The 22,915-nt window shown below is 41.4% G+C and overlaps 2 protein-coding genes across 4 annotated transcripts in view; one reads left to right on the forward strand and one right to left on the reverse strand.

The window, feature by feature from the left end:
• cep76 (centrosomal protein 76) overlaps nucleotides 1–1,351 on the reverse strand; it is a 65,991-nt gene extending 64,640 nt beyond the window's left edge. For all 3 annotated transcript variants that reach the window (XR_007262003.1, XM_048596279.1, XM_020521660.2), the window contains exon 1: nucleotides 1,182–1,351. Coding sequence is in view for 2 of the 3 variants with exons in the window: in XM_048596279.1 (XP_048452236.1) it covers nucleotides 1,182–1,244 (63 nt within the window). In the remaining variant the exon portion in view is untranslated. The remainder of the gene's footprint in view (nucleotides 1–1,181) is intronic.
• Nucleotides 1,352–1,478: 127 nt separating this feature from the next.
• On the forward strand, nucleotides 1,479–20,752 carry psmg2 (proteasome (prosome, macropain) assembly chaperone 2). Its single transcript, XM_048595946.1, has 7 exons — nucleotides 1,479–2,090; nucleotides 3,407–3,578; nucleotides 5,460–5,518; nucleotides 7,942–8,060; nucleotides 12,544–12,717; nucleotides 15,228–15,348; nucleotides 19,858–20,752. Exons 1-7 carry the CDS (start codon nucleotides 2,025–2,027, stop codon nucleotides 19,948–19,950), a joined length of 804 nt encoding a protein of 267 aa, XP_048451903.1. The 5' UTR covers nucleotides 1,479–2,024; the 3' UTR covers nucleotides 19,951–20,752.
• Nucleotides 20,753–22,915: the final 2,163 nt, after the last annotated feature.

A 22,915-nucleotide genomic window follows, 5' to 3' on the forward strand; every position in this document is an offset into this window, starting at 1 on the left:
CTGCGAGTTGAAATGTCTAATACTAGTGGGCATGCATTTAAGGTGACAGGGGAAAGTTCAAAGGAGATGCGAGAGGCGAGTTGTACTCTCTTTTTAACAGTGTGGTAGGAGTCCAGAATGTGCTGCCGGCATGGTGGTGGAGGCATATACAATAGGGGCATTTAAGGAAATTCTAAATAAGCACATGAATATGCATGGAATGGAGGGATATGGACCAAGTGCAAGCAAAAGGAATAACTTTAATTTGGCATCACATTTGGCACAACATTATGGACCAAAGGGCCATTCCTGTGCTGTACTGTTCTATGTTCTACATATTCCATTTATCAGATAATTGCTCACTCACAACCTATATCCCTTTGAAGGCTCCTAATATCTTCTTCACAACTTACTTTCTTACCTAGCGGTGTCATCAGCAAATTTAGCCAGCATACACAATGCTGAGGGCTCTTGACAGGTCATAGCCATAGTTTTACAGCACAGAAACAGGCCCTTTAGCCCAGAGTCTGTGCTAATCCATCTATTCTAGTCCCACTTTCCAACACTTGGCTCATAGTTTTGGATGGTATGGTGTTCCAAGTGTATGTGGAAAGAATGTTTACTCTTGTGGGAGAATCTAGAACTACAAGTCCCTATTTAAAAATACAGGGTTATTCATTCAAAACAGAGATAAGTAGAAATGCTTTCTCAAAGAGAGACAGGAGCCGGTGATCCTGTCTTCATTTCAAGCCAGAGGTAGGCAGATTCTTGATAAGCAAGAGAATAAGAGGTTTTAGGGGATAGGCAGTAATGTGGAATAATCAGAGCAGCCATGATTTTATTGAAGCAGGCAGAACAGGCTCGAAGGGCTGAATGGCCTACTCCTGCTCATGATTTGTATATTAAATCTACGAAGAGGGAAACAGTTAACATTAACTGTTTCTGGCTTTACACAGATTTCACACATTTTCTCTCATTATTTCAGATCCATAGTAATTTGCTCTCATTCTAAAATTATAACTCAACAGGTTAAATTTTATTATGAAATGCATATCGTAAAAAGAGGTAAAGAGTTAAAAGTTAATGATCATTGTTGTAACTGATTAGACATAATCTGGGACAAGGGGATATGTGGACGGCGGCTCACGCATCCTGGGCGACACCAAGGCCCCAGCCCGAGGCCGGACGCGGTGAGAGCTCACCTGGGTCAGCTGATTGTGAATGATTTGCTTGAGTTCCAAAGCCTTTTCTGGCGGCAGCGACATGGCGCTAAGGACCGTTTTACTAGGGTTTATCAACGTGCACAACCAGCAGCCCAACGCAGAAACAACTCGCCACCAGCCGACCGTCTCCGCAGACGACAAACACCACCCCTTCCTCCCAACGGACCTCAAGCCCCGCCTATCACCACCCTCCAATCAGCATCTAGCCCCGCCCTTAACTCCAGCAACAACCAAAGCCCCACCCACCAACGGCCACTAGGACCCGCCCTCTTACTAACGGACACCGAACAGCGCACACCTCCAAAACACCACATAAAAACGGAAAGAGGACCCGAAACGTTAATTCTGATGTTTTTGTTCACAGGTGCTGCCAGAGCTTTTCCAACAACTTCATGTTCCCAAAAGACCAAACCCACAGCGTTTCAACCCCGTAACCGCACTCATGAACCTTGTTGCACAACTACCCAGGCCAGTCTCACACTGGTTACGACGAAGCCCCGCCCCTTCACCCGCTCACGGCTCGCGCTCCAAGTTTGAAGGTTTGTAATTCAGGCCTGAAAACTAAGCGGGAATTTCACCTCGCGCTTGCCCGTTCAACTGCCTGACGCAATGGAAAAAATCTGCAACAACTGGATTTGCTCGCTCAACGTTGCAAAGTACAGCTGTAGCTAGCTGTTGCCTATAATAAGTGCGATTTTAAGAAAAACAACGCCGGTGCCTCACAATTTTGCGACGCTGTCTATGTATAGCCCCCGCCCTGTGTCTGGGAAGGGAGCACGTCATCAGAAAGCGCCTGACAGTTGAAGGAATTCAGGTGGTGGAATGGAGGCAGTTTTCGTTCCGAGTGGGAATGGCTCCGTAAGCCTGAAAGGCTACACTCTCATCATGGTAGGTAACTGAACAATCATAAGAAATAGGAACCGGAGCAGGCCACTCGGCGTCTCGAACCTGCTCCACCATTCAGTAGGATCATGGCTGATCTAACATTTCTCAAGTCCACTTTCCTGCCCCTTTGCCATAACCCTTGACTTCCCCAACTGGTCACGAATCTATCGATCTCAGTCTTAAATGTACACGAGGACTCTTACCCCCATAGCTTTCTGTGGCAAGGAGTTCCAAAGACTCAACCCTCTGAGAGAAGAAATTCCTCTTCATGTCAGTTTTAAATTGGCTCCCTTTTATTCTGAGTCTATGTCCTCTGCTCTTAGACTCTCCCACAAGGGGAAATATCTTCTTGGCATTTACTCTTTGACTTGTTGGATGAGTGGCAAACTCTCCCATTGACTCCCCCAGTTCCTTGTTATCCAGAGCATTGTGCATACAATCCCTCATTAAAAACATGGCCATGGGCTGAGAGGGGCCACTGAATAGTATAAACCAATTAAGCCAAATGGCCTGTTGCCATGCTGCTAAGTTCAGTGTCATTTCATTCTGTGTAAAGTGTGCTTTTAGCACGGTTTATGGGAACTGTTGAAGATGCTGACTTCACTGTACTGTAGACTCATGCTAGGGCTGCACCTACACTGGTCTTGTCCTCCTACATGGATCTACTTGACCTGACTTCTTGCAGATGTAATGTGTTGCTCCTAGTTTTCGTCCTCTTCCTCTCTTCAAGGGACGACATCAGTGTGTGGCAAATTGGGGGTGAGTTGTGCATCGATTGAGTTTCAAGGGATTCTGAAGGTATTGCTAGAGATGTGGGAAGTGGTCAATTGCATGAAAGGCTTTTACACGGGACACAGTTACTTGTGGCTAAGATTGCCAGTAGTGGGAAGCATTCAGATAGGAGAAAGTGAGTGTACGTGGCAAATATGTTAAAGACAACAGAAGGGAACAAGATCAGAGAAACCTAGATGTCAAGATTCATAAAGGTTAGAATTTTTTTTAAAATGAAGCTTACAGCAGGTACTGAATGTTCAATACAGCAGAGTCCCTAGAGAAATATGAAACTTAAAAACGAAATTATGAAAGCAAAGAGAGCGTATGAGAAATAATTGGTGGGTAGAATAAAGGTTGTCTAGAACTAACTATCTGAAAGGGTTGTTGAGTCCAAAACTCGTTCCTTTGATGCATTTAAAATAAGGTATGGCCAAAGTCTTATGCTTGTGTGTTATTTCTGTGGAACAACAAAAGATCAAGTTAGTCATGTGACAGAATGCAGTGAACATGTAACTTTTAATTAACTGAGCTTTTTGATGTTCCAGCCAGTTGTGTCTGTGGGTAATGTTGGTCAGCTAACGATGGATCTGATCATTTCTACGCTCACGTTGCCAAGGGTTGGTTATATCCACAGTGACTGCCTCCTTCCGGTGGTGGGAAACAATCCATATGCAACAACTTTGGAGAACTCAACAGAAATGTGTGTCAGCTCTGAAGGTGAGTGAGAGGTGAACAAGGGTGAAGAACTCTGACATAATATATTTAGGAATTTACATTTAGAAAACAAAAATCCAAGGTTCAATCCTCAGGAATTCTGGAGATGTTTGGGGGTTGTGCCCTAGATATAATTAGAAAAGTGATGGTCGTTCCATCCAGCAAGGCAACATTGTGGTCAGTAGCATGAAAGGCTGTAGACTGCTCGAGAAGGATGAGGAGGGATTGTACAATGTGATCATGAATATGTAATCTGTCCTTTGCAATTTTGATTAATAAAGTCATTTTAGTGCTGTGCAGGGGCAGAAACCAGGTACTTTCAGGGAGTTTTTAAGTTTGTGAAAGAGCTAAATGAAACTGATTTGAGGCAAATTGTTCACTGTCATCAGAAATTAAAACACTATGTAACAAAAGTTTAACTGAAGTTGGTTCTTTATATAGCAAAGTTGCACACTATAAGAAATGGCACAAGTCTTTGAGAAACAGTTGGATGTGTTGAGAGAAAGAGTTAAGATGTCATTGGCAAATGCATGTTAATGATTGTCCACTGATGATGTGTTGTCTGATGAAAAGCTACTTAAACACTCAATGGCCTTAACTTGTCTTCAAAATTGCTATTGCAGTTTTATTTACTTAATTATCCCTTTGAAGTCTAGCAAACCTTTTTACAATTTGGTTTTTGGATGTGAGTATCACTAGCAAGGCCAGTGTTTATTTCTTATCCCAAATTACTCAAGAAACTAGATCATTTCAGAGCTAAATATGTTGCTGTGGATCTGGAGTCATGTGTAGGTCGTACTGGGTAAGGATGGCATATTGCCTTCACTGTAGGACATTGACATAAGACTCTTCTGGTTCAGTAACCATGTAGTTTATGAGCGTTTATTAATGAGACTAATATATTATTCTGGATTTATTGATTCAATTTTAAATTTCCCATCTGTTGTGCTGGAATTTGATCCCATGTCTCTAAAGCATTCGAAGCATTCACACCACAGATGTTACCTTCTCTGTTTCTCCAGCACAGAAATAATAATAAAAACATTCATCAAGGGTTCTGGCTAATCAAATATCATTTACTACTATGCCTTTGTTCCCCCTTTTAGGTTCTTCGTGGCAACTACAAGAAGGCAGATGACAGTAATTTGTGTGAACCTGTATTTGAAGACTAGAATAGCTGATTAATTTTCATGCAGCAATCTCTTCCACAGTCCTTAATTTTAAAGAAGTCTTTTTCCCATTTCAGTCCAAAATGAGAATACAGAAAAATAATTTTTGCAATAGAAAGCAACCAGTTCTTCTATGGGCCAACCCAGATGAAAGGAATGCAACCTTCAAATTAGAACTGGGCTCCTCATGTGTTTCACTCACAAACAGCAGTAGAAATTTCAAATATTCTTTCTTTCCCTTCCTGTTAAAGCAATAGCTGTTGCAGCTAGATTAATCAATATTAAAACTGAGATTGATTTCCAACATTTTATCACTGGTATTCAAGGATGTAGAATGAGAGTAGATGATGGAGTTAAGGTACAGATTAGCTATGATCTAACTGGCTGAGTAGGCTCAAGCAGTTGAATGGCCTCCTGAATCTGTGGTCCTGCTTCTGTTCCTCTCGTCCTGTATAAATGCAAGTCTTTATTTCTCAGTAGCCCTGCCCACATAACATAGTTGGCATTGGAAAACATACAACTAGTTGGCTTATAATAATTATAATTGCCTCCAGTAAGAATGCAGTTTCTGGTTTTGAAATAAAACTTGATAAAAACTCTTACCAGAGTATATTCTTGAGGATGTAGTCTGTTAATTGATTCCTATAACAACAAAACTTAAATCTTTCCCCCCTAACCTTTTGTGTTACACATTTGATTATTTACTATATTGCAGTTTACGCATCAGCAGACCGGAAGTTGGCAGTCCTGCAGATTCGATCCCCAATTGTTCAGGTATTCAATGTAACAAAATCAGACACTTTTGGCTATCGTGGATTGTGTTTTAAATGGTTGAAATCTAAGTGAAGCTTTTGGTCCTTACCTTTTATTGAAATGTAAAGTTTTTATAGCATGATAAAAGGCTCATTGCATCCACACCAGCCGTGAACCATCCGTCTATTGTAGTCCTGTTTTTCAGCACTTGGCCCATAGCCCTGTAGCTGTGTTATTTCAAGCGATCATCTAAATAGCCTTTAAATGTTGAGGGTTAGGTGGATTGGCCATGCTAAAAAAATTATCTTGTACTGTCCAGGTATGTGCAGGTTTGGTTGTTTTAGCCATGGTAAAAAATTCCATACGGGGTTACAGGGATGGAATGCGAGGGTGGATCTGGGAGGGGTGCTCTTTGGAGGGCAATGCAGACTCGACGGGCCAAATGGACTTCTATGATTTTGGGGTTCCTGCTTTTACCACCCTTTTCGGTAGTCAGTTCAGAATACGCACACTTTTCGAGTGGAAAAGTTTTACCTTAGATCCTTTCTAACCTCCTGCTCCTTACTTTAAAACAGTGCCTCCTGGTTCTTGGCCCCTCTACTCTGAGGAAAAGTTTTTCCCTATTTACCTTTCTGTATCCATCCCTTTCAGCCTTCTCTGCTCGAAGGAAAACTACCCCAGCCTATCTAGTCTCTCTTCATGGTTGAATCACTCCAGCCCAAGCAACATTCTGATGAATCTGTTCTGCACACTCTTTAGCACAATCACATTCTGTAGTGTGGTGACCAGAACTCTACATAGTACTCCAGCTGTGGCTTAACTCATGTCTCATACAGTTCCATTCATAAACTCCTTGCTGGTTTGGCACCTTGGCTAGCAAAGGCGAGTATCACGTATGCTGCCTTAACCACCTTACCTACCTGCCCATTGCCTTCAAGGATCTAGGGACTTTGGTCCGCTACAAAGAAGTAGTACCCTCTATGCTTCCTAGGGTGCTTCAAATCAGTGTGTGCTCCTTTGTCTTGTTAATCCTCCCAAAATACATTGCCTCTCACCTTTTTCCTGATAAAAATGACTGGGAAAAAGGTTGTCTGCAATGGGTTGGTTAGCAATTAATTTACTTTTCTGGTACTTCTAGTATGCACCGAATTTTGAGTTACATCGAGACATTCAGTATGTCTGAATGACCTGGTTAACGTCATTGTGACTGACCCATGTTCATTAATGGCATGGCTTTCTATGGTTTTTGTGCTGTTTAAAGTATTGGAGAATTGTCTCCCATCTTGCAGCTAAAGATCAAATCACTACGTTTGGGACTTTGCCATTGATGCCATCCACACACAATATTATATTGTGGAGCTGCACAAATGTTTATTTCATTCAAGAATCCTTTCACTTATCAAAATGTGAAATATATCTTTAAGAAAAGTATCATAGAATCATACAGTACAGAAGAGGCCCCTCAGTCCATCGAGTCTGTACCACAAAAAATACACTAGCAGCTTCACTAGTCCCACTTTCCTTCGCCAGCTTCATAGCCTTGAATGTTATAGCATTTAAAAGTGCTCAACTAAAGTGAGGTTTCACATGTCAACTACCCTCCCAAGTACATTGCAAACCTCCACCACTTTTTGGGTGAAAAAATACTTCCTCAGATCCCCTCTAAGCCTCCTCACCTTAAGCCTTGTGGGTCTTTCACCTTAAAATTATACCCCTTTGTTATAGGCCCTTTGACTAAAGGGAACAGCTGTTTTCTATTAGTCCTATGCCCTTCACAATCCTTCCTCTCCCCCAAATCTCCCAAGATTAATTTTCTTTCTAAAAGTTATGGTACCTTTGTTTATGTTGATTGTGAATATTATGAGCCTGGTTTTATTTTAACCAATTTGCATTTGTGCCTTGCGCGTGAATAAAGAAGTATCTGGTTGCCACCCAGTCAATTCAGCAATTGGGTGTATATCAATTTTAGTATTGTTGAAAAAGACACTTATTTTGAAGCTTTTTGCCATGCAATCATCAGGCTAATTTTTAAGAAATACTAAGTCATGGAGAAAACCTACATCAGAGGGGAGTGCTGATTGATTGGCGCATAGACTTTGGTACCGGTGTTAGCATGAACAATGCGCCAATTAATAATTGACAGTTATCTTGTCTTGTGATTTGTTAACTTGGTAGAAGAAAATTTCCATTTGACTTGGTTTAGCATCGAGCTGCTCTGTCGCACTTGAAATAATCAGGGTGTTAAGCTCTCTAAAACCTCTCTCTCCAGAGAGAGAACTGAATGTTAAACTTGCTGCCAAGTATTGGCTGATGGAGAGAGATGAAGCGGGGGTGAAAGGAAGCATGCATGGAACATTAACATCAGCATTGACCTGTTGAGCTTATTGGTCTTTTCAGAGATGTAAAGTCTGTGTTAGTAATTCAAATGTCATCCAACCATTTAGGGTAAACACCGCTCATTCCGACAACAACTTCTTTCTTGGATTAAAGAAAATGCGTTCAGCAAAGTTGTGGTCCTGTCCAGTAGTTATGCCTATCATCGTGTTGACCAGCAACTCATTGGGTAGGTACAGTGTCACCATTGTGATTAACATTGAAGGATGGCTTGATTAGGTTTTGAAAGTTATGAGAGAGAATGTTTCAGTCATGGGCCAAAGAGACCTCGTCTATCCTAAACTCTGGCTGGGTTTTCTGATCTCATCGAAGGCTTGGGGCCACTTCAGCTGTCCTTTGTGTCCAGATTACAGAGGGGGAAATAATGATCCTGCTTCTAACTAAAAAAATGCTGGAGAAACTCCAAAGGTCTGGCATCATCTGTGGTGAAAGAAACAGAGTTATACTGGATTCGAAATATTAACTCTGTTTCTCTCTCCACAGATACTGTTGGAACTGCTAAGATTCTCCAGAACTACTTGTTTGTATTTCAGATTTCCAGCATCTGTGGGCATTTAGCTTTTATCTGAATGGATATTTAGCTATCGAGATCAGGCTCAGCTATTATATTTCCAATGGTTGAATTGCCTCCTGGTACCTATAAAGCTGCAACTGCAAATGTCACTATCTTTAGGAGAGGCCATTGGCTAGAGTGCAATTTCTTTGAACAACCCTTTTTACAATTCTGAGATATGTTACCCAGCAATAGAATTCAAAATGCCGAACAATCTCTGTAAAACTACGAATTTCCACTTAAAAACAAAGTTACCAAGGTTGTATGTGTACTAACTACTAGGATGTGCAATAATGTGCGATGTGTAATGAAGCAGTCTTGATTAGGCAGTTGAAGGTGAAGGAACCTGTGGGGAGCGATGATCATAACATGATAGAATTGACTTTGCAATTTGAGAGGGTGAAGATTGTATCAGATACAGCTGTATTATGATTGAGTAAAATTAACTATAAAGACATGAGGGAGGAGCTGGCCGCAGTTGATCAGAAGCGAAGCCCAGCAGGAAAGATGGTGGAGCAGCATTGGCAGGGGTTCCTTGGGGTAATTTGGGAGACACAGCAGAAATTCATCCCAAGGAAGAAGAAACATATTAAGGAGAGGATGAGTCAGCCATGGCTGACAAGGGAAGTCCGGAAGATAGAAGCTAAAGGAAAAGTATATAATGCGTGAAAATTAGCGGGAAGCCTTTAAAAACCAGCAGGGAGTGCAAGATGTTTTCTTCAGCAATCTAAAAGGTAAGAGTGGAGTGGACATTGGATGCCTCATTGGAAAATGAAGCTGGAAAAGTAATAATCTTGAACAAAGAAATAGCAGAGGAACTGAATAGGTACTTAGAGTCAGCGAGTTATACAGCACCAGAACAGACCCTTAAGTCTGACTCGTCCACGCCAACCAGGTATCCTAAACTGATCTAGTTCCATTTGCCAGCATTTGGCCTCTATCACTCTAAACCCTTCTTATTCATGTACCCATCCGGGTGCCTTTTAAATGTTGTAATTGTACCTGCCTCCCCCACCACCTCTTCAGCTCATTCTATGCACGCACCACCCTCTGTGTGAAAATGTTGCCCCTCAAGTACTTTTTAAATCTTTCCCTTTTCACCTGAAACCTATGCTCTCTAGTTTTGGACTGTGCTATCCTGGGAAAAAGACCTTGGTTAATCAGCTTACCCACGCCCCTCATGATTTTCTAAACGTCTATAAGGTCACCCCTCAGCCTCTGACGGTCCAGGGAAAAAAGCCCTCGCCTTTTCAGCCTCTCCAGCTCAAACCTTCCAATCCCAGCAACATCCTTTTAAATCTTTTCTGCACCCTTGTCAAGTTTAGCAACATCTTACATACAGCAGGGAGACCAGAATTGAACGTCGTAGTCTAAACTAGTAAAAATCCTATACAGCTGCAGCATGATATCCCAACTCCTGTACTCAGTGCACTGACTAATGAAGGCAAACATGCCAAATGCCTTTTTCATCACCCTGTCTACCTTGCACCTGTTTTCACAGTGGAAGATACCAGCAACTTACCCGAACTTAGAGGGTCGGGAGAAGAAGTGAATGTAGTGGCCATCAGTAAGGAGAAGGTGCTAGGGAAGCTGAAAAGTTTGAAGGTTAATAACACATCAGGATTACAGCTCACAGTCTGAAGGAGATAGCTGGGGAGATTGTAGAGGCACTGATGGTGATCTTCCAGGAATCACTGGGGCCAAGAATGATCCCAGAAGATTGCAATGTGAGTAATGTAACACCTCTTGTTTAAGAAGGGAGGGAGGCAGAAGGCACAAAACCATTGGCTGGTTACCGAGATCTTGGTCGTTCATAAGTTTTTAGAGACCATTATTAAGGATGAGATTGGAGAATACTTGGAAGTGCATGATAAAATAGAGCGGAGTCAGCATGGCTTCGTAAAGGGGAGTCATGCCTGACAAATCTGTTAGTATTCTTTGAGGAGGTATTGAACAAGCTAGACAGAGGAGAGCCACTGGACATGATCTAGTAAGTTTGCAGATGACACAAAAATTGATGGTAAAATGGAGAGTGAAGGTTATCTAAGAGCGCACAGGGATCTTAGTCATTTGGGCCAATGGATAGAGAAGTGACAAATGGAGTTTAATTTAGATACCTGAAGGTATTTTGGTAAGGCGAACAAGGTCAGGACTTCCACAGTTAATGGTTGGGCCCTGGGGAGTGTTGTTCAACAGAGAGACCTAGGGGTTCCATCACAGGTAGACAGGGTGGTTAAGAAGCGTTTGGCTTGCTTGCTTTTGTTGCTCAGACCATTGAGTATAGGATTGGGACATCATGTTGCAGCTGTACAGGTGGGGCTATTTTTGGAGTACTGTATACAGTTCTAGTTGCTCTGCTATAAGACAGATATTATTAAATTGGAGATGGTGCAGAAAAGATTTACAAGCCTGTAAATGACAAAAGATTTACAAAGGGTCACAATGACTCAGTGGTTAGCACTGCTGCTTCACAGCGCCAGGGACCTGGGTTCAATTCCACTCTCTGGCAGCTGTGTGAAGTTTGCACATTCTCCCTGTGTCTGCATGTGTTTCCTCAGGGTGCCCTGGTTTCCTCCCACAGTCCAAAGATGTGCAGATTAGGTGGATTGGCCATGAGAAATGCAGGGTTACATGGATAAGGTAGGGAGTGTGTCTGGGTGGGATGCTCTTTGAAGGGTCATGTAGACTTGATGGGCTGAATGGCCTGCTTCCACACTATAGGGATTCTGTGATTCTATGTTACTGAGACTAGAGGGTTTGTGTTATAAGGATAGGGTGGGACTTCTTTCACTGGAGCAAAGGAGGTTGGGAGATGACCTTTATCGAGGTTTATAAAATCATGAGGGGGCATGGATAAGTTGATTGACAAAGCTCTTTTCTCTAGGGTAGCAGAGTTCAAAACTAGAGGGCATTTTTTTAAGGTGAGAGGAGAAAGATTTAAAAGGGATCTGAGGGGCAAAATTTTCACACACAGGCTTGTTCTTTTGTGGAATGAACTGTCAGAGGAAATGGGGTGGATGCAGGTACAGTTATTACATTTAAAAGACATTTGGACAGGTACATGAATAGGAAAGGTTTAGAGTGATATGGGCCAAATGCAGTCAAATAGGATTAGTTTAGTTTGGGAAACTTGATCGGCATGGACAAATTGGACCGAAGGGTCTGTTTCAGTGCTGTATGACTCTGTGCCGCACAGGAGGCTGTAAATATGATTAGAGCCCATAGTGTTAGGGGCAAGATACTGGCATGGATTAAGAATTGGCTGACTGGCAAAAGGCAGAGAGTGAGGATAAGGAAATCTTTTTCGGGATGGCTGCCAGTAATTAGTGGGGTTCTGCAGAGGTCAGTTTTAGGACCATAACTATTTGTGTTATACATTAATGCTCTGGACAAAGGAACTGAGGGCATGTTGCTAGGTTTGCAAATGACACAGGGACAGGTAGTTTTGAGAAAACGGGGAGGCTGCAGAAAGACTTGGACATTCTAGGCAAGTGGGTAATGAAGTGGCGGATGGAATACAATGTGGCAAAGTGTGAGGGTATATATTTTGCTGAGAAGAATTCAGGTGTTGACTAGTTTTTAAATGGGGAAAGGTGTCAAAAATTAGAAGTGCAAAGGGTCTTGGGAGTTCTAGTTCAGCCTTCTCCTAAGGTTAACGTGCAGGTTCATTTGACAGTTAGGAAGGTAAATGCAATGTTGGCATTCATTTCAAGATAGCTACAGTACAAGAGCAGAGATGTCCTGCTGAGGCTGTATAATGCCGTGGTCAGGCCACAGTTAGAAAATTGTGAGCAACTTTGGGTCCCATACCTAAGGGAGGATGTGCTGGCGTTGGAGGAGGCTTACAGGAATGATCCAATGGGGATGAAGGTCTTCTCATGTGAGGAACAGTTGAGGACTGTAGGTCTGTACTCGATGGAGTTTAGAAGGATAAGAGGAAGAGAAACCTTACATTTAACTGCTTATTCTAATGCTATTGTAAATCATGAGAGAGAGCGCAATGCAATTATGTGTTAGCTTTCAATTAAGGAAAATTTGCATCTGAAACTAAATTTCAGTTATAGAATGCAATTCCTAATAAATCTAACTATTTTTCCAGCACTCCGCTGCGATATTTGGCAACACCTGCTCTGCAAACCATTCTGGGAGACAAGTTCCAGACCCTCAAATGGAAGGAACTTGAACGGGTAGCAGCCTTTCCTGGGATTAGTGAGGTGGAAGAGGAGATCTCCATCCCTGGAGGGGGCATCACAAAATCACTGTACCACAGTAGGTATGAATTTTAATATGTTTCTGGTGTTAGGCCTGGATCCTTGTAACCTGATGAGACTGAGACTCTACAGAGGACAAGTCAGCACAGGTTATACTGAGCTCTGATTCCTGCACCATTGGAGTTGGAGAGACAGAATTCCAAATATGCTGGCTCATCAAAAACACAGTGTGGTGAAAAAGCACGGCTAGTCTGGCAGTATCTGTGGAGAGAAGACAGAGTTAACGTTTTCAGTTCAGTGACCCTTAATCAGAACTGAAAAATATTTGGGTAAGATTGGAATGTAGCTGATGATGGGGTGGGATTAGGGTTGTGGTGGGTGAAGAGACAAGAGAGTACATTGAGACAATGCCCAGAGAGAAATAAAAAGATAGGCAAACAAAGAAATTGCTGATGATGATGAACTAAGAGAGATGTAATAACTAGGTGATGCATTAACTAGAAATGGAAATAGTTGCAGATGGGTTGGCCATACTAGGAGCAAGACGTTCAGGACAGCACATAGGACCGGGATGGGGAGGAGGGTATGAGCGAGGGAGAGCATATTCATGTTCCGAAATGCCATGTTGAGTCCTGAAGGCTATAAGGTACCCAGCTGGAAGACGAGGTGTTGTTCCTCCTGCTTGCATTGAGTCTCATTCACTCATTTCCTTGTTTCACTGCCTGCTGCACTTGCTTACTTTCAGTGACTGGTGGAAAAGGACACCCAGATGTCATTGCACATTGCCTATCCCAATCTCTCTTTCTGACTTTTGCCACCCTGTATCTCCATCTGCCATGCATTTCTACAAACTCTCAACCTGTCTAAATTGCCCAGAAGCCTCTTTACATTTCCATCACCACTCACAAATCCCATCTAATTCAAGTCATCAGCAAATTTGAAAATATTACGCTTGTTTCCCTCAGCCAAATCTTTGATATAAATCTTGAATAACTGGGATCAAGCACCACGGTACCCCACTTGTCACTGCCTTCCACTTCAAGAAAGCCCCATTTATTCCTACAGTTTAACTAATTTTCAATCTTGCCAGTATATTACCACCAATGCCATGTACTTTGATTTTGGACAATAAGCACTTAGATGGCACTTTACCAAAAGCTTTCGGAAAATCCAAATACACCAGATCCACTGGTTCAACCTCGTTTATTCGACTAGTTATATCCTCAAAAAAAGCTGCAGGGTTGTCAATATGATTTCCCTTTCATAAATCCATCTTGACTTTGTGTAAAACAATTGATATTTTCCAACAGTCCTGTTATCACATCCTTTGTAATAGATTCCCAGCATTTTCACTACTACTGATGTTAGGCTAACCAGTCTAAAAGTTCCCACCTTCATTTAAACAGTGAGGTTACATTTGCCATTCTTCAATATGTTAGTACTGGGGTCGGTTAGCCCTGTTGGTTGGATAGCTGGTTTATGGTGCAGACTAGTGCCAACAATGTGGGTTGATTTATCATGCCAACTGAGATTACGGTGAAGGATTCTGCTCATGTGAGACATGATGATCCTCTGGTTAACACATCACCAGTCGTCTCTAATGAGAGAGAGAGAGAGAGAGCGCACAGCCCTATGGTCTGATAGAACTATGGCAACTTTAACTTTACTGTTCCAGAATATACAGAAGTTTGGAAGATGACAACCAATGCATCCACATTTCCATCTCATTTAGTTCCTTGGAGAATAGCTTCCAGTTTATTAATTTCTCCACATTTTTTTTAAACTACTACTAATTTCCTTCAATTCATCCTTTCCAAAAGACTCTTGCTTCCCTTGCACTATTGGGAATTTTTTTGTGTCTTTTGTTCTCTCTTTATAAAAGTAGTTGTTTGTTTGTTCTGCCATTTCATTGTTCCCCATTAATAATTCTCCTGTTGGAGTCTGTAAAGGCCTATTTTAGTCTTCACTAACTTTTTTCATGTACTTGCAGAAGCGCGTTTTATCTTCCTTGAAAATTTACTCATTCTCTATTTTACTTTACTCCTCTCAGTCAACCTCTTGAGTCTCCTTTGCTGAGTTCTAAACTGCCAAAGGTCTATGTGATACAATCCCTTTTGTTTGTTTCCACAAGTGTTGGGGTTCCCAACAATTCTAATGTATTTGGTATCTATAAAAACCAAAAGAACTGCGGATGCGGGCTCTGAGGAGGGGTCACTCGGCCCGAAACGTTAACTCTGATTTCTCTTCAGAGTGCCAGACCTGCTGAGATTTTCCAGCAATTTCTGTTTAGAATCTGTGTTGTGGTCTGACCGTGGGTTGCACTCATCTGCTGTTTTCAGACAAGTCACAAGAGGGGGCTGTTTGTAGTAAAGCTACATCAAGTTATTTAAAAGCTAACTCATTGTAGGTTAAAATACTAGAAAACATTTACTGGAGCTCTGTTCGAGAACTGTTTAACAAGGCAACAGTAATGGATTAAAATACTTTTTGTATGGAAGGTTTTCAGTTTTATTAAAAAGAGAAATGTTACTGAATGTGTTTGTATACTAACTCTTGCACTGATTTTGTGCAGTTGCATTGAAGGAATCCCGTTGGCGGTGCTCCTGATTTTCTGTTCCGAAGGAGATAACATCCCTGATGCATTCAACCTTCTGAACTTCCTGAATGAATGGATGGAGTTAAAAGGAAAACCAGTAAGTTTACTGTTCATTTCTTGTCTTGCCCCATCTGTTCGTGTGTGAGTGCTCGATGTGATCTCTCAGATTGTTTGTGTGTTAGCTTGCTTGTGGTATGATTGTATATTTTAAATAAAGAGAGTCCAAGCAACATGAATAAAAAGCAGCAGGAATATTGACACCATTATTAATGCACACATTGGCCAGCAAGCTCCAGGGAAGAGGAAATGCTTTCTATTTGCCAATCTCTGGAACTGCTGCTGGATTTGCACCCAGTCCACCATTTCCTTGAATTCAAGTTCCTTGGTATTATTAAGAACTTCCTGAATTTTCACATTAATTACCCACCAAACATGCTGTAGAAAGGTGGAACACGATTGATGCAATATTTGTTAATGAAATGTCAAATTATTTCCCACGCAGTAATTTACAGCATAGAAAAAGACTGTTCAGCCTGTCATTCTCTTCCAGCCCTCCACCAAACATCTCAGAACTGGCTTGATCCCTAAAGCCCTGAAACTTTTTTTGTTTTCTGTCTAGTAGCAATGTCCTTTAGGGCTGAAGCAGCTTGGCCAATACTGGTGCTGCTGAGCTACTCTTGGTGATGGATATTAAAATCCCTCAAAAAAAGTATATTCTGCACTCTTCTCACCCTCCGTACTTCCTCCAAGTACTGCTAAATGTGGAGTACTGGTTCATTAGTGGAAGGAGGATGGTATGTGATAAGCAGCAGGAGGTTTCCTTGTCCATGTTCATGGTCTGGAGATCATGTTGAGGGTCCCCAGGGCAACTCCCTCCTGACTGTATATCACTGCTCCGCCACCTCTGCTGGGTCTGTCCTACCGGTGGGGGAGGATATACCCAGGGATGGTGGTATGTTGTCTGGGGCATTGTATGTAAGGTAAATCCGAGACAGCTCTCAATTTTGGCCTTAGTCAATGTCAGTAGTCCGTTTAATTTCCTTTCCAGCAGTTAATATAGCTGAATGATTTGCTGGACTGTTTCAGAAAGCAATTAAGTGTCAACTACATTCCTGTGGGTTTGGAGTCACATGTAGGCTAGACTAGGTAAAAACGGTAGATTTCTTTCCCAAGTGAACTACATGGGTTTTTGTGACAATCGACAAAGGTTTGATCATCATTAGAGTTCTTAATTCTCAATGTTTATTGAATTCAAATTCTACAATCAGCAGTATTGGAATTCAAACCTAGGTCCCCAAGACATTATCTGAGTTTCTGGATTACTAGACCAGTCACAATACTGCTGTGCTGTCACCTCCCCTGAATGATCACTTCAATCCAAGCATTCCCCCTGCCTTCGACACTTGGTCCACCTATTTATCAGCACCAGATTCAGTAACATCTCCTTTCTAAATAAAAAACAAAGTGCTGGAAAAACTCACCTGATAGCATCTGTGGAGAGAGAAGCAGTGTTAATATTTTGAGTATAATGTGCCTTTCTAGTTGGACCAAGAATAGCGATCAAGGAAGTTCTCCTGAACACAGTTCACAAATTCCTCTTCACCTTTCTCCTTTGCTCTAAAATGATCGTAATCCACCATTTAAGGGAGAGGTCCAGGATAATATTCTGGATTTGCAAGTTCAAACCTTACCTCAGCAGCTACTGGAATTAGAAGTCGGATTAAAAATATCTGCATTGGCAAGTCTATCATTGCTTCTCATTAAAACCTGCCTGGCTCATTATTGTTCTTTTAGGGATTAAATCTGACACTTTACCTGGTCTAGCCTTCACGTGTCTCACTCTTCAGCAATGTGGTTAACATCTGATTGCCACAAAAACAATGAGGAATGGGCAACAAATGTTGACCTTGCCTGTATCTTATGAAAGAATTTAAGAAAAATGGAGACCTGAACCACAGTGATTTGCTTCTTTCTCTCTCTCGCTCTCTCTCTCTCTCTCTCTTTCTTTTTCTCTCTCTCTCACTATTCGGAGGCCTATAGAATACCTATCAATAGCATGTGACTTAGCTTGAACCAAATGGATTGTATCCTTGATAGTAGGAACTGCAGATGCTGGAGAATCCGAGACAACAAGGTGCAGGGCTGGATGAACACAGCAAGCCAAGCAGCGTCATAGGAGCAGAGAGGCTGACGTTTCGGGCCTAGACCCTTCATCAGAAAAGGGGGAGGGGAAGGGGGTTTTGAAATAAATAGGGAGAGAGTGGGAGGCGGATAGAAGAGGGATAGAGGAGAGGATAGGTGGAGAGGAAACAAACAGGTCGAAGAGGCGGGGATGGAGCCAGGAAAGGTGAGTGTAGGTAGGGAGTTAGGAAGGGGATAGGTCAGTCCAGGGAGGACGGACAGGTCAAGGGGGCGGGATGAGGTTGGTCGGTAGGCCAAGGAAGTGGGGGATGTGGAGTTGATTAAAGAAAATGTAATTGTTATTATAAGCAATGACATTTCCAATTCAGTTGCAGTAAGAGGGAGCCCAGTCTTAATGTTTCCCCTCCAAGTCATGACTGCACGGATTGTCAGATCCATAGCCAGCCTGGGAATGAGTGGGCAGACGATTCAAACACTTCAAAAACGTTAAGGAGGTACAACTCATATTCCGCTTGGGAACCCTGCAGCCCAATGGTATCAATGTGGATTTCACAAGCTTCAAAATCTCCCCTCCCCCTACCGCATCCCAAAACCAGCCCAGCTCGTCCCTGCCTCCCTAATCTGTCCTTCCTCCCACCTATCCCCTCCTCCCACCTCAAGCTGCACCCCCATCTCCTACCTACTAACCTCATCCTGCCTCCTTGAGTTAGAAATATGGGCTAGGACTTTTTTCACTGGACCATATGAGGTTGAGGAGTGACCTTCTAGAGGCTTATAAAATCATGAAGGGCATAGATAAGGTGAATATCAAAGGTCTTTTCCCTAGAGTTGGGGGAGTTCAAAACAAGGGGGCATATTGTTAAGGTGAGAGGGGAAAGTTTCAAAAAGGACACAAGGGGCAACTTTTTATGCAGAGTGGTTTGTGTGCGGAATGAACTGCCAGAGGAAGTGCTGGAAGCAGGTACAGTTACAACATTGAAAAGACATTTGGATAAGTACATGAATGGGAAAGATTTTGAGATATGTGGGTGAAACACAGGCAAGTGGGACCAATTTATTTTGGGAACGTGGTTCGCATGGACTATTTGCACCCAAAGATCTGTTTCCATGCTGTTGACTCTGACTTTTGTGAATGTGTTCAGTTATTGATCTCCACGGTTCTGAAGCAAAATAAAAATGCACTTTGTGCATTTCTATACATGCACTTCCTTTTAATCTTTCTAGTCTGCTCCAATCTCCCTTCTCTCGTAGTGCCTAGTACTCCAATGTTAGGGACATTATTCTACTTCTACATGCTGATAGTGCCCATTTTTAAACACTCTCCAACTACACCAGTGAACCTTGCTAAGAGGACATCGATCCTAGTCATATTGAGGGGCAACCTGACCCTTTTGAATAGGTGATTTCTGGTGGTCATAATGCTTCAAGAACTTAAATCCCTTTTGTCTGTACATGCTTCAAGCCACACATTGATCCTTCTCATCTTCCTAATTCAATTCTGACTAATGTGTGGCACTGGGAGTCATTTACATTACTATTTTTTAAGGTCCTATGTTTTAACTTCCTTCCTAGCTTCTGAAAGTCTGATTGTGGTGCTTCATTACCTGCCCTCTGTTTGCACCATGTACTGGAACTTTTGACTCTCCTCTTTGCCAAAAGTCTGCACACGCCCCCCAAAAAATTTAAACTGTTGGATTTAATTCCTGCAGATAGTAAAGCTTCAAAGTTAAATTTGTTGTACTTTTAATCATTTGTCTTTTTTTTCCTCTTAATCCAATTTTTCTTTTTGTCGATCTGTACGTGATTTGACTAACTTGCCTTCCTTCCTGTTTCTTTCTCAACCCTTAATCTCATTGGTAGACATGTTGCATCATTCCTGCCATCCACTGTATTTGTGGAAATCGAATCTTGGAATCATTCTGGTAAATCCTATGCTATGTCCCCTCCAAAACCAGTTTATCTTTCCATTTGGAGTTGGGAAAGTCTCAACTTCCTCCAGTTGAGCTATTCAGCTCCTGTCAAAACATACATCCTAAACTCATCTTTTTGGCTGCTCATTGTACAACTGAATCTCTCTCAATAATTGTCTCTATGCTGAGTTTCAGAGTTCTATCCTATCTAACACGCTGCTGTTAATGTGGAGGTGTCCTGCTTGTCTGTTGTCACTGTCAATCTGGGATTTTTTTTTGGGCAAAGAATTTAATTAAATCCATTACTGATTAGCATTTGCAGATTGGAGGATATGTCCATGCGTGATAGGGTGTTAAAGGCAAGCACAGCAAATTAGGCTTTCCTACTGGTTGGTGCCACATAGCTAACATAGGGTTCCTTTTCCCAGCTATTTTCAAGGAAACTGAAACTTTTATCATTTTTGCTGGTTTGTCAGATGACTTTCTTTGAATATAATCCTTTGAAAAATAATAGATATGAACAGTTTGATTAATGAAATGTGTTTCCTTCTCAGAGTGATCAACATGGCATAACACAGGCTCAGTGGAAGATTCCAAGTTCTTGGAGGTTACTGTTTGGCAGTGGCATTCCACCAGCTCTCTTCTAACTCAGCCAGTCCAAACCAATTTCACTATAAATGGATTGAAACTATGTTCACACTGTTGTTGACTCACGTATGGCAATATGTTTTTTTAAAAAATCTGTACTTTGGAAGTCTAAATTATGTACTGTTACCCCACATCTGTTGAATACATATTGAATATCAATTCTTAAATCTCTCATGCAATGTTCACTTCCAGATAAGTGAGCAGGTAATTGTAAGGAGGCTTGGGTAAGAAAGAAATTGTAAAATTGTCCTCATGTTTAAAATGAGGAAGTGATACCTTTAAATCCAAAGTTAGTTGTATGTGCAGTGACTGAAGCATGACCAGCTTTTGAGAGAGACAGAATGTTTTGTGGTTCAGACCATTACCAGAAGACATGAATATAAGCTAGTCAACAAGAAGTCTAATAGGGAATTGAGAAGAAATGTTTTTGCCTGCAGTTTTGAGAATGTGAAACTTGCTACTACAACGTGTGGCTTAAATCGGTAGTGTAAATGGATTGTGAAGAGAAGGTAGAGAAGCACAAGGGAGCGGGGAACAGAGGGTTATGATGATAGATTTAAATTAAATGTAGGAATATGCTAAAGTGAAATATAAACACCAATTGCCTTTTTCTATGTTAATCCTAAGTGGTTGTGTAGGAGAACCTTAATTTTCAGAAGTATACTGGGAAGCAGTAGTGATGTACATTGTGTAAATTTGTTTTATAGTCTCCTAGATGCTCTAATAATGTATCAAAGTTTCATTTGAACAAGAGCAGTTTAATATTCAATTACTTTAAAAAAATAAAACATTTTACCTATTTTTTGGCCTCTTGTTTTTTGTGTTTTTAAAGTACTGTTTAGAATTATCCGTAGATTTTTCAATGCAAATTGTACAATACATCTGTGTCTACATTTGCTCTGCTGTAGAGGAATGACCACTCTCTCTTTATAGAGAGTCTCTAAAAAGCCCACCTATGACCTATTTCTAGGCCCTTGGAAGTAGAATATCATACTCCCTAGAATCTCAGTTAGGCATTTAGAAGGAAGTAAGTGTATATAATTCTAAATATATTTTCTACATTCCTGATATTAAAACTGAGTATCTTGGCATGGGTTAAAATTTACTGTGCTGTGATGTCCTGGAAAGAATGAGATATAATCTCAACATTTCTGTACTCCAATAATTCAGCCATGATCTTACTTTAGAAATTTTTTGTTGATATCCAGCGGTACATTAAGAACATGCAAACAGGAGTGGGCCATTCAACCCCATCAAAACTGTTCTGCCATTCAGTAAGATCATGGCTGATCTATGGCCTAACTCCACATACCTTCTTTTGGCACATATCCCTTAACAGCTTTGCTTAACAAAAATTCATCTATCTCAGATATAAAATTAATAACGGATCTAGCATCAACTGCCATTTGTGGAAGAGAGTTCCAAACCTCTACCACCCTTTTGTGCTTCCCAACATCTCTCCTGAATGGTCTAGCCCTAATTTTTAGACTATGCTCCCTAGTTCTAGAATACCCCCAGTACAGAACAAGAATATTTCACGTAGAGTCATAGAGATGTACAGCACAGAAACAGACCCCTTGGTCCAACTTGTCCATGCTGACCAATATCCCATTTGCCAGCATTTGGCCCATATCCCTCTAAACTTTTCCTATTCATATACCCATCCAGATGTCTTAAATGTTGTAATTGTACCAGCCTCCTCCACTTCCTGTAGCAGCTCATTCCATACACTCTACCCTCTGTGTGAAAAAGTTGGCCCTTACACCCTTTTTAAATGTTTCCCCTCTCACCTTAAACCTATGCCCTCTAGTTTTGGATTTGCCTACCCCAAGGAAAAGACCGTTTCTATTTACCCTATACATGCCCCTCATGATCTTATAAACCTCTGTAAAGGTCACGCCTCAGCCTCGGAAAATAGCCCTGGCCTATTCAGCTTCTCCCTATAGCTTGAACCCTCCAACCTTGGCAACATCCTTGTAAATATTTTGTGAACCTTTTCAAGTTTCATAGCATAGCAGGGAGACCAAAATTTAACATGGTTTTCCAAAACTGGCCTAACCAATGTCCTGTACAGCTGCAATATGACCTTCCAACTCCTATACTCGATGCACTGACCAATAAAGGCAATCACACCAAATGCCTTCTTCACTATCCTATCCACCTGCAACTCCACTTTCAAGGAACTATGAATCTGCACTCCAAGGTCTCTGTTCAACAACACTTGAATTGATTTTCTATGTGAAATGAACTGTGATTTGGCTTGAATAATGGCATCTGTGCCAAACAATTGGTTTAATATCCAGGGCTGGTTAGACTGGAAGCATATGGATTAGTTTAATGCAACAGCATGCAATTCAATTCTAATTCCAGCTGTAGAAGACTTTATACGTCTGCATCCTTGATCTACCTGGATTAAAATATCAAACTTTGCTGCGGTTAGGTGAATAACCACAAAGGAATTGGTTTATTTTATCCTTTACAAAACCATTTGGCAGTAGTTTATTCATTAAAATGAACAATTTGACATCCATTTGCTTGTCTGTTTTTAGCACAGCTTCCTGAGACCAAGCTTTCACTTCAATGCAGGGCTACAGTATGAAATCTGCACTATGATGCAAGATTTTATATTAAACAAGTTTGGAAACCCTCACATAGAAATTACCAACTGGATGCACCACTTTTAGAATAGGGGTAGAGGAGAAATTCCTTTTTTCAAAGGGTTGTGAATGTGTGGAATTAACTACCCGGAGTAAGGTGGATGCCAGTACATTGAGTAAATTTTAGGAGATAAGACATCTTCAATTAGTAGAGTCGAAGTGGTATGGAGACCAGACAGGAAAACTGAATTGAGACTGAGATGAGATCAGCCATTATCATATTAAATGACAGACCAGGCTGAAGGGACTGAATTATCTATTGCTGCACCTAGTTCTTATATTAGAGTAATATAGAAACCTACAGCAC

The sequence above is a fragment of the Rhincodon typus genome, chromosome 4 (genome assembly GCF_021869965.1).
Source record: "Rhincodon typus isolate 14 chromosome 4, sRhiTyp1.1, whole genome shotgun sequence".
Taxonomy (NCBI): Eukaryota; Metazoa; Chordata; class Chondrichthyes; order Orectolobiformes; family Rhincodontidae; genus Rhincodon; species Rhincodon typus.